Source organism: Taudactylus pleione, unplaced genomic scaffold (genome assembly GCF_031769625.1).
Source record: "Taudactylus pleione unplaced genomic scaffold, aTauple2 ptg000279l, whole genome shotgun sequence".
NCBI classification, from domain to species: domain Eukaryota; kingdom Metazoa; phylum Chordata; class Amphibia; order Anura; family Myobatrachidae; genus Taudactylus; species Taudactylus pleione.
The window spans coordinates 1209151-1221112 of NW_028284681.1; the positions used below are offsets into that span (position 1 = coordinate 1209151).

The 11962-nt window shown below is 44.6% G+C and overlaps 1 protein-coding gene across 4 annotated transcripts in view; it reads left to right on the plus strand.

The window, feature by feature from the left end:
* ELMO2 (engulfment and cell motility 2) overlaps window positions 1-2041 on the plus strand; it is a 57132-nt gene extending 55091 nt beyond the window's left edge. For all 4 annotated transcript variants that reach the window (XM_088481897.1, XM_088481895.1, XM_088481898.1 and 1 more), the window contains one exon: window positions 1087-2041. In XM_088481897.1, coding sequence (XP_088338023.1) covers window positions 1087-1287 — 201 coding nt within the window. In that variant the 3' untranslated portion in view covers window positions 1288-2041. The remainder of the gene's footprint in view (window positions 1-1086) is intronic.
* Window positions 2042-11962: the final 9921 nt, after the last annotated feature.

Consider the following 11962-nt stretch of genomic DNA (forward strand, 5'->3'; position numbering starts at 1 on the left):
TTACCTTTTATATGGGTGGTAGCCTGAAAATCTGGAAAATGAAGTGAGAGGTTGCACCTAGTGGTGTTATTTTTTTGCATTTCACATAGGCACTTTGAATGATCTAATAGTATTACACAGTCTTTCTTGTTTTGTTCACTTTTGAATACTGTGAGCTCTGAGTGACACAGAAAAGAAAGCGGTGGAATCCAGAGTCGTCATTGTTTCAGATAAAGTAGTTTATTCTGATTTTTGATACGTGTTTATTTTTTATTGCTAGTGAAGTTACTTCACCAGCGGTGGCCGACCCGCGGCTCTTTTGTTGATGTGATGCGGCTTGGGCCCACGCAGACCCCCACCGCAACTGTGAACGCTGGCCTCTGAAGTAATCAGAGGCTAAAGAAGCCTCTGATTGCTTCAGAGGCCAGTGATGCAGTGCGCGGATGACGTCACCCACGATTTGAGGAGCGTGCTGGATCTATTTAGATCCAGTCAGCAGGAGCCCTGACAGCGTGGGTATGGTGATGTGATGAGGTAAGTACTGGGGGTACTGCCTATGGGGCACAACTACAGGGGGCACAACAGATGGAGCACTGCATAAGGGGCACTACTACAGGGGGCACTGCATAAGGGGCATTCAAAAATTATTGAAAACCAGGATTGCTGGTCGGCTCTTTAACTTGGAATACAAAATAAGGGTATTTCGTCAGTGCTCTTAAAACCTGCTGCCTCCTCAGTAATCTAAGTGAAAAAGCGTAACACCACACTCTTAAATATATATAAACAAATAAAAACCAATTAGAAACATGAGATGGCTCTGGAAACAATGGAATAATAGTAAATTATACTTATTCCTTCAATAGTGTTCAGATATATTCTCAACAGTTTTCTCCCAGATAGAATCATACATTGACTACAGATATTTTTTGGCTCTTTGCCTCGGACTGGTTGGCAACCCCTGTATTACTACTACAACTTCTGTGGTTTTTATTAATATCAAAATCTACAGTGCATACAGCTTGTTTTTATTAATTTACTGTTAGTATATTTCTTTTGAACTCTGAATAAACATTTGACCTGTGTACTACCTTATTCTCTTCCTCTAAGTATTGCATCTGGATTGATGGTGTGAATGCCCTCCTGGGGAGAGAGATGAGCAGTGAGTTGACCCGCAGTGACATGGACACTTTGCTCAGTATGGAGATGAAGCTGCGCCTGTTGGATCTGGAGAACATACAGATCCCGGAGGTGCCTCCTCCTATCCCCAAAGAGCCCAGTAGTTATGACTTTGTCTATCATTACGGTTGATTTGCAGCACAACATGGAGGACATGCACACCCACTAACCTGGGGAGAGACCTCTCATTAACCATCTGTATAACGAACCAAGGTCTGCCCTGAGGGGGGCTATTGTAATCCAGAACTATGCCCACCACTCAACTACAGGCCCCATCTCCAGCAGAGCTTCCCATTGGATGGATGTCTGTAGTAGCTCTGTAAAATGAGAGCAGGGCTTCATGAGCTATACGGGGTCACAGTTCACGCCTTGCAGCTGCTCCTTTTCCTCCTTCTCTTCTTTAAAGGTTTAACTTTTTACTAGGTACTAAAGGAGGCTGCGTATACTATCGTGAATAGCCCTATAGGGTGCACATCAGTTTAATTCCATCTTTGCCTTAAATGTTTAGATTGCTTTTCCAATCGGAGTGTTGCACGTTCCCGTATACTCCATTCAGAGCATAGAGAACAGCACTTGGTCACAGTATTGTGCACAGTGCCATGCTACACAAGCACAATCCATTCTCTGTTACCAGGGAGCCTTTCTTGTCTTATTGCAAAAACGGTTTCTCTATCAGCAGAGCTAGTTCTACCTCCCCCTACATAGGGGTTGGTGATTACGAGAGGACTCGTATATTATTTCTCCTTAACTGTGGTACATCTCTCATCCCTTGCAACTGTAAATGTCATTGGGATGGAGCATTTGAATGTTAGAGCGTTTATAAGGTACAGGAGGCTGACATCCAAAATAATATGTAATGTTACTAATAAATAATTGACTGACAGTGGTTTACATATGTGTGTGTTTGTTATACTTCTATCTGAAGGGAAGCCTAAAGCCTGACTACCTGTTTGACCGATATAGGTGCCAGCCTGTGTTCCACTTCAAACGCATAATGGGAATTTGATGTATAATAAATCCTGCAATATAGCTTATTTTCAAACTGCTCACCACAGCTCAGGGACTACCTGTGAACAAACCTGAGAGGGGACTTCAGTGATTCTCATCTAATGGCCTTACTGGATTGTTGTAACAGATGTGATGGCTGGGAGAACATTACCCAGAGTTACAATAACTGCTGCTCCAGACATATTCCATGGGTTTCACTTCTGTGATTTAATAAGTATATATCAGGCTACAATTATTGCAAAAATGTATAAAAGAGGTATGAGGTAATTATTTTGTGTAAGTTACATTGAAATTGCCTTTAAAGTAGGGGGGTACTCAAACCTATTCCTCAAGTACCACCAACCGGTCATATTTTGCGGATGTCTTTAATCTTTGAGGTCATCTATTTTGCTGGGCCAGTAATTATCCCACCTGCTTCCACAGACAGAAATCCACAAAGCAATATCCCCTCTTCTATATTTCTATCTCTTTCAAATATCAACCTGAAAAAGAGACAGTAACATTAAATATCATCTGTGGACCTCAGTAACATTGAAATAATATATAGTTCACAATGTTACAATTTGCTCTGATACTGTATTAACAAACAAATGAACTTGTGTTTAGGAGAGACAGTACTGCATAACTATACTGACAAATCACATAAAACATATATCTATTAATTCGAAGTGAACATTTGAGTATTAAACATTATATGATTCTGCAGACTGTCCTAACCAAGGGACACACAAAAGCGTGAATCAACACAGAGCAATTAAAATAACCAGTACTGTAATTCAGCATAATGGATTTTTAATCTAAATATTCATACACTTTTTCTATTCTTTCAGCACCATTTCTACTATCTATAGTTTAATTTTTGCATGTGATCTTAATTGAACATTTAATAAAGGTTGTATTTTAACCACTATCAACGGAAGCAGTTAATTCCCACAAAGGTCCTGGAGTGCACATTTGAAGTCTCACACTATTTTTTCTTCTAATTTTGGACACAATACGTCTGTAGACAACGTCGTTCACAGACATATCGTCTGTACCACTGGCCAACGCAAACACGATATATCGGCCGTTCAATTTCAGCCAGTGTGTACCCAGCTTAATTCTCCAACCCCTTCCGATCCACTGCAAGAACACAGGCAATTTTGCAAGTACTTCTTTGAGGTGCACACAACACACAATTCACAAACTGGAGTGTTAGGTGGGGTGATATCTCCCAACTGTCCTGGTTATGGGACCAAAGTCCTGACTGAGTAAAGCAGGACAGTCACCCAAAATCAATTAACCAGAACAAGGACAGTTAGCAGATTGTCCTGCTCTCTCCTACCTGTTCTAGCATTTTAAGTTATTATTATTATCATTTATTTATATGGCGCCACAAGTGTTCCGCAACGCCTTACAAAGTAAGTTCAATTAATGCTTTTCTAAATCCTTGAATGTTTGGGTCCTGTTTAGTAAACATTAGGGGTGTGCACCGGCCACTTTTCGTGTTTTGGATCTGGATCTTTCTTCGTGTTTTGGATCTGGATTGGTTTTGCCAAAACCACCCTTCCGTGTTCTGGGTTTTGTGTTTTGGATCTGTATTTTTTTGAAAAAAAGCATAAAAACAGCTAAAATCACAGAATTTGTAGGTTTTTCTGCTCCTATGCTATTATTAACCTCAATAACCTTAATTTCCACTCATTTCCAGTCTATTCTGAACACCTCACAATAGTGTTTTTATGTCCAAAAGGTTGCACCGAGGTAGCTGGATGACTATGCTAAGCGACACGAGTGGGTGGCACAAACACGTGACCCATCTAGGCGTGATACTGCAGTGGCAGACAGGATGGCAGTTTGAAAAACTAGGCCCCAAACTGTACATAATGCAAAGAAAAAAAAGAGGTGCAAGATGGAATTGTCCTTGGGCCCTCCCACCCACCCTTATGTTGTATAAACAGGACATGCACACTTTAACAAACCAATCATTTCAGCGCCAGGGTCTGCCACACAACTGTGGCTGAAATTATTGGTTCGTTTGGGCCCCCACAAAACAAGCTGGCAATTAATGTGTCCCTGCACAAACTGGCTCTACGGAGGCAAGATGTCATCCTCATCCACCGATTCCTCACCCTCTTCAGTGTGTACATCCTCATCCTCACAAAGTATTAACTTGTCCCCACTTGAATCCACCACCACAGGTCCCTCTGTACGTTCTGGAGGCTGGTCTCCCTGGAAGAGCTGATAATTCATTTTGATGAACATCATCTTCTCCACATTCTGTGGAAGCAACCTCCTACGCCTTTCGCTGACAAGGTTCCCGGCTGCACTAAACACTCTTTCAGAGTACACACTGGAGGGGGGGCAACTCAGGTAAAATAGAGCCAGTTTGTACAGGGGCCTCCAAATTGCCTCTTTTTCCTGCCAGTACAGGTATGGACTGTCTGACATGCCTACTTGGATGCTGTCACCGATGTAATCCTCCACCATTCTGTCAATGGTGACAGTATCATATGCAGTGACAGTAGACATGTCAGAAATTGTTGCCAGGTCCTTCAGTCCGGACCAGATGTCCAAACTTGGTCCTGCCAGCCCTGCATCACCGCCAGCGGGTTGCTTAGGATACCTAAGTTTTTTCCTGGCAGCCCCAGTTGCGGGAGAAAATGAAGAAGGAGCTGTTGACGTGTCACGTTCCGCTTCAGCTGACAGTGTGTTCACCAGCAGGTCTTTGCACCTCTGCAGGCTTGTGTCGGCCGGAAAGAGAGACACCACATAGGCTTTAAACCTAGGATCGAGCACGGTGGCCAAAATGTAGTGGTCTGATTTCAATAGATTGACCACCCTGGAATCCTGGCAAAGCGAATGAAGGGCTTCATCCACAAGTCCCACATGCCGAGCGGAATCGCTCCGTCTTAGCTCCTCCTTCACTTTCTCCAGCTGCTTCTGCAAAAGCCTGATGAGGGGAATGACCTGACTCAAGCTGGCAGTGTCTGAACTGACTTCATGTGTGGCAAGTTCGAAGGGCTGGAGAACCTTGCACAACACGGAAATCATTCTCCACTGCGCTTGAGTCAGGTGCATACCCCCTCCTTTGCCTATGTCATAGGTGGATGTATAGACTTGAATGGCCTTTTGCTGCTCCTCCATCCTCTGAAGCATATAGAGGGTTGAGTTCCACCGCGTCACAACCTCTTGCTTCAGGTGATGGCGGGGCAGGTTCAAGAGTGTTTGCTGGCGCTCCAGTCTTCGGCACGCAGTCGCTGAATGGCGAAAGTGGCCTGAAATTTTTCGGGCCACCCAAAGCGTCTCCTGCACGCCCCTGTCGCTTTTCAGAAAATTCTGCACCACCAAGTTTATTGTGTGAGCAAAACATGGGACGTGCTGGAATTTGCCCAGATGTAATGCCCGCACAATATTGGTGGTGTTGTCAGATATCACAAATCCCCAGGAGCGTCTAAGTGGGGTAAGCCACTGGGCGATGATTTCCCTCAGTTTCTCTAAGAGGTTGTCGGCGGTGTGCCTCTTACTGAAACCGGTGATACACAACGTAGCCTGCCTTGGAACGAGCTGGCGTTTCTGAGATGCTGCGACTGGTGATGCTGTTGCTGCGTAAGGTGATACATCTACCCAGTGGGCTGTCACAGTCATATAGTCCTTAGTCTGCCCTGTTCCACTTGTCCACATGTCCGTGGTTAAGTGGACATTGGGTACAACCGCATTTTTCTAGACGGGATTTGGAACCGGGGACACACTACCTCCAGCAATTGTCTAAATCCCACTGCACTAATGGCGGATACCGGACGCACGTCTAACACCAACATAGCAGTCAAGGCCTCAGTTATACGTTTTGCTTCAGGATGACTGCTGTCGTACTTCATCCTCCTCGCTAAGGACTGTTGGAGGGTCAATTGTTTAGTAAAAGTAGTGGTGTTCCTACTTCCTCTCTGGGATGATGAACGACTCCCAGCAACAGCGGCAGCAGGAGGCGTAGCAATGCAGGATCCTCCGGAGGAATCCGGGATAGGAGAGTCAGTCATGCCAGTGACATGGCCTGCAGGACTACTTCCGATCCTGACTAAGGAGGAAATTGACGAGGAGGGAGTTGACGGTGTGGTTTGCAGGCGCTTGGATACAACAGGACAACGGGATTTAGGTGTCCCTGGACTGCTTACGGTCTTAGCCAAAGTTTCTGAACTTGACAGTAACTTATTATGAACGCGCTGCAGGTGCCGTATAAGGGAGGATGTTCCTAGGTGGTTAACGTCCCTACCCCTACTTATTCCACCTTTACATAAGGTACATATGGCAAGACAGTTGTTGTCCGGATTTGGATAGAAATTGCCAGACCAAAGAGGTGGAATGTTTGGTCTTCTGCCCAGGCATGACCGTGATGGGCTTTTTCATCCCACGGACAACAACTGTCTCCCCCGGAGCCTGATTTAAACAAACCACATCACCTTCAGAATCCTCCTCGCCAACTTCCTCCTCAGCGCCAGCTACACCAGTATCCTCATCCTGTTGTACTTCAACAGTGACATCTTCAATTTGCATATTAGCAAGTGGACTGTGGGTGCTCCTTTCAGCACTTGCAGGGGGCGTGCAAATGGTGGAAAGAGCCACCTCTTCCCGTCCAGTGCTGGGAAGGTCAGGCATCGCAACCACCACCACACTTGGACTCTCCTTGGGGATTTGTGATATCTTCTTAGAAAGCACAGTTCTTCGCTGTGCTTTTGCCAGCTTAACTCTTTTGATTTTTTTAGTGGGAGGAGGGCTTCCATCGTCATGTGAAGCTGAACCACTAGTCATGAACATACTAGGGATCGACCTTAGACGTTCCTTGCCACTCCGTGTCGTAAATGGCATATTGGCAAGTTTACGTTTCTCTTCAGCTGATTTAAATGTTTTTTTCAAGGTCATTTTCCTGAACTTTGTCATTTGGGATTGTATGTGCCCTCTATTATGACATTGGGCATCGGCCTTGGCAAACGACGTTGATGGCATGTTATCGTCTATGTCATGACTAGTGGCAGCAGCTTCAGCACTAGGAGGAAGTGGTTCTTGATCTTTCTCTATTTTATTTTTATCGGAGAAAGTTTGGTCCTCCATTTATGTTATATCGATTTGATATATACGTGCGGCTAAACACAGAAAATATTTCTTTATTTTTGCTGGAGAGTAGTGCACTTTGTGGGTTACACCAGCCTTTAAGAAATGAGCCAGCCGGCTCTTTACTTATGGGACACAGGCGCACGCTTGGCACTACTTTGTTGATGCACGTGCGGCTACTGCGCACACAATTCACAAACACACAAATAATATTATTTTTTTGGTTTGAACTGGAGTGTACTTTGGGGGTTACAGCACCCTTTAATGGTCAAGCCAGCCGGCCCTTTACTTATGACACAGGCGCACGCTTGGCACTACTTTGTTGATGCACGTGCGGCTACTGCGCACACAATTCACAAACACACAAAAAATATTATTTTTTTGGTTTGAACTGGAGTGTACTTTGGGGGTTACAGCACCCTTTAACGGTCAAGCCAGCCGGCCCTTTACTTATGACACAGGCGCACGCTTGGCACTACTTTGTTGATGCACGTGCGGCTACTGCGCACACAATTCACAAACACAGAAAATATTTTTTTTTTTGGTTTGGACTGGAGTGTACTTTGGGGGTTATAGCACCCTTTAACGGTCAAGCCAGCCGGCCCTTTACTTATGACACAGGCGCACGCTTGGCACTACTTTGTTGATGCACGTGCGGCTACTGCGCACACAATTCACAAACACAGAAAATTATTTTTTTTTTGGTTTGAACTGGAGTGTACTTTGGGGGTTACAGCACCCTTTAACGGTCAAGCCAGCCGGCCCTTTACTTATGACACAGGCGCACGCTTGGCACTACTTTGTTGATGCACGTGCTGCTACTGCGCACACAATTCACAAACACAGAAAATATATTATTTTTTTAGCACTTGGGGGGAGCACCCCTGATGGACAGAGCACCCCCTGGACAACACTACAGCACCCCTTTAGGACTGGGACACTGCACAGGACTTTGGAGTGGACACAGCCCCTATGGAGAACTGACTGCACAACACAGTCCAGCCAGCCCCTATGGACTTTGAAGTAGTGGACACAGCCCCTATTAACAACAGCAGCACAGCACAACACAGCCAGCCCCTATGGACTTTGAAGTAGTGGACAACAGCAGCACTACACTACACAGCCCAGCCAGCCCTAACTCCCACCCTCCCTCTTCACTGTCCACAGCCGAGTGAGAAAATGGCGCCGACGCGGGTACCTTATATAGGATCCAAAACCCACGAGACTCGGAAGGCGGGATGATGACGTTTTGCCTCGATTTCAGATCCGAGTCAGGCGGGAAAAGTCGAGCCTGACTCGGATCGGACTCGGATCGGGGGGGTTCGGATTTCAGAAATCCAAACCCGCTCACCCCTAGTAAAAATATGGGTACATGAAATATGGAAAACTTAGCAATAGGCAAACGATCTAGACTTCTCTTAATTCCTCAACCAGTCCCTCATGTTAAATGAATAGCACCCATAATTAATAATTAGGCATCCCCCCTGCCACCAACCCTGACATTAAAATAGCATTCACTTTTAATAAATAGACCAATTTCTCCCCAAACTGTCCTGTCTTTAAATTAAAATACCAAAAATTCTAAATGTGACAGCACAGAGGATGCAGAAAGTGATTATTCACGCAAAGGGTCATTTACATAATAACATATGTCTTTAGTCCAGTTCTATATGGCTCCCGTGTGTGTGTTGTAGCATTGAAGACCACTGTAACACATAGCAAGTGAATTTCATTTTTTTTTCCAAGACAAGTTGGGGCTTTTTTATTATTTCCATAGTTACTCTGGGCATGATTCAAAGGTGGAATCAGTATAGATTCTTTAGCAACTGGCCAATGTTTTGTCTACTTCACGTGTGTCTAAGCCGGACTGCATATGTGCCACAATGGTCTTGCAACGGCAGTCGCAGTGTGGATTTAGACGCAGTTTGATAGTCAGCCAGTGACCGTTTGGGGAGGTAATGGGGAGATGTGTGTCATGACAATTTTGCGGGGTGTTACAGGCATCGACTGTATCTTCGGATGAAGTGGTTCTGGTCCACTGTCTCGGTTGTGACAGACATTCTGAATGACCATAGGTTTGCTCAGAGGTCAGATGTTGCATCTCTGGTGATCTGAAGCCGCCTGTGGGTATCCCTTTACATATCTGCTCCTGTGGCATTTGCATATCTTCTCACATCCACTGTGACCGGAGATGTAGCACAGACCTGATTGTGTCCACTTCTGAATCAGGTCTTTGACCCAATTAGCACATCACTAGAAAGAACTGGCTAGTTTGCCATAGTTTTGGTGTATGAAATATGTGTACTTCATTTACGGTATAGCGTAGTTCTGTTGCCTACATACAAATATAAAGTGGGTTATCCTTTTTTCTTGCTTGTTCCTCTTAACTAGAACAGAAATCTCAATGATTATCAATGGAGATTAACCACTATGTACCAAACCTTTTCACATTTTGGCCCTATTGGTTTAGGCTGTACTCAGATGATGTAAAATGCTTTATGCCTATGGAGGCATTCTTGTAGTAGAGCGATCAATAATGAGAGACTCCTCCAATCTGCTGGGATGGAACTCACAGGGATAGTGGTTCTCACATCTGCTACACCTGTGGGTTACATTTATTACATAACCGGGATACTTTGCTTAAAATTAATAGGTCTGTGATGATACAAACTCATGCTAATAGTTGGACTGCTAAGATAGATTCGTAACTCTGATGTACACTGAAGAAAATATCTTTAACCACTTGCCTGGCATGGTCGTAATTTTTTGACCACACCAGGCAGTTCTTTATCTGTACTAGACATACAATTTCATCCAAACAGATAAACATGAGGGCCACTGCAGGCAGAGAATCTTCCCCACAGCTGCTGCTCTCAGAGGGACCTTCCGGTCCCTCTGCTTGCCAGCACCCTCTCCCCCTCTGTCTGCTGTGCTGCCGATCACTGCTGATCGGTCAGCAAAGCAGGACCCCCTACCCAGCGCCTGCAGAACTGAGCAGCCGCTGGGGAAAAGTAAGTTAACCTCCCCCCTCACGCCCCTGACATACCTGTATCCGGTCTCAAATTGAACGTTGCGATGTTCCGATGGTGGTTTCGATGTTCAGTTACTTTAAAAACCTTTTTTTTTTTTACAAATCTAAAAAATATATATATATTTTTTTTTATGAAACCATTTTGGATAAGTTAAATGGATGTTCCTCACCTAATTCACTCACAAAAAAAACCCGACAATTTTGGAGCGGTTTTTGGGAGAAAAAAACCTCAGTTAAGTGGTTAAAATTTTTTATTTATTTATATATATTTCTTCAGGGTCCATAGGGCTCCACAGGGATACATAGGGGTGTTGGTGGTACCTGGTGGACCGGACACCAACAGCAAAGCTTTTCAATCACAGGATGCTCTGGGTCCTTCCCCCTATACCCCGCCCACAGCCTGAGGGTACTCCAGTTTCGTTGGTGTCCGGCAGGAGCTGGACCACCAGTATAACAGAGGTCTGCTTTAAGCAGCCCAAGCTTTAATTTAATGATTTAATTTACTTTTATTTTTTTACCAAACTGGTCCTTCTCCGTCCTTCAGAGCATATTTATCATGAAGAAGGACCCTGGAGCCTAAGTACCTGTAGTCGCTGGTGAGTCACTGTCAGACTTTTTTCGGATTGTCGGCAGTGCAAACAACGCGCATTGCATCTACTATTTGGTGCGCAGGGCCAAGGACCCTTTTCCTTTTCAGCAAGCTTTTATAGCATTGTGGACGGCCACATAGAGCCCACATTTTTCCTTGTATATTATTACTGTGTATTATTGTGGATGGCCGCATAGAGCCTAAACATTTCTTTTATTGTGTGTTTTATATGAATCTTGATTTATGTATTAATAAATGTACCGTTTGTTGGTGATATTGTACTATTTCATATTTTCTGTCTCCACATATTTTGGTACTTCCTATCGTGTTGTTCCATGAGGGATCATCAAAGGAAAAAGTAATTAGAACCTCTCTTTACCCTATCGGCATAGCGCCACATGGTGGTTACACATATCGTATTTTGTCACGTGTTTTCTATTAGGGGTGTAAGGTACCCTTGTGTTCCCACTAGAGGCTGCCATACCGGGTTGCACTTGGGTGTTGTATAAAATCTTGAAGCTTGGAATATGCCCAGTCAAAGGTATCAAATTCGAAAACGGTTCAGTTCCTTTTATTCGCTTCCAGCTACTGATTGTACTCAATTGAAAGTTCCCCCAACAGTGGATTCTCATGTAACACGTCTGGTTAAAATTACCCATTCATACTGCAACCGCCTTGAAGGAGACAAAATATAAGACGTATAGAAGCTTGTCATAAATCTATATACTCTCTTACAGGAGCTATTACTCGTCCTGCTAGGGCCAGGGCCTGGGTGGCAAATGCCACTGAGAGTTGGGCAGAGGCCCTAGAGGAGACTTCCCCCTGATGCTTCGAGAGAACAGCTCTCCTACATATCTCATATTAGAGATGCAGCTTCCTACTTAGGTGAAGCAGCTTTAGATACGGCTCTCCTGGCCTCCAGGATATTTGCCACTTTGGTAGTGGCACGCCGTATTCTTTGGCTACGTTCCTGGAAAGCAGATTCAGAATCAAAACGGGCTCTAGAGCCTCTGCCTTATGCAGGAGACATCCTATTAGGTCCAGAATTGGATAAAATTGTGACTACATTGGCGGCTAACAAGACGGCGTTCCTGACC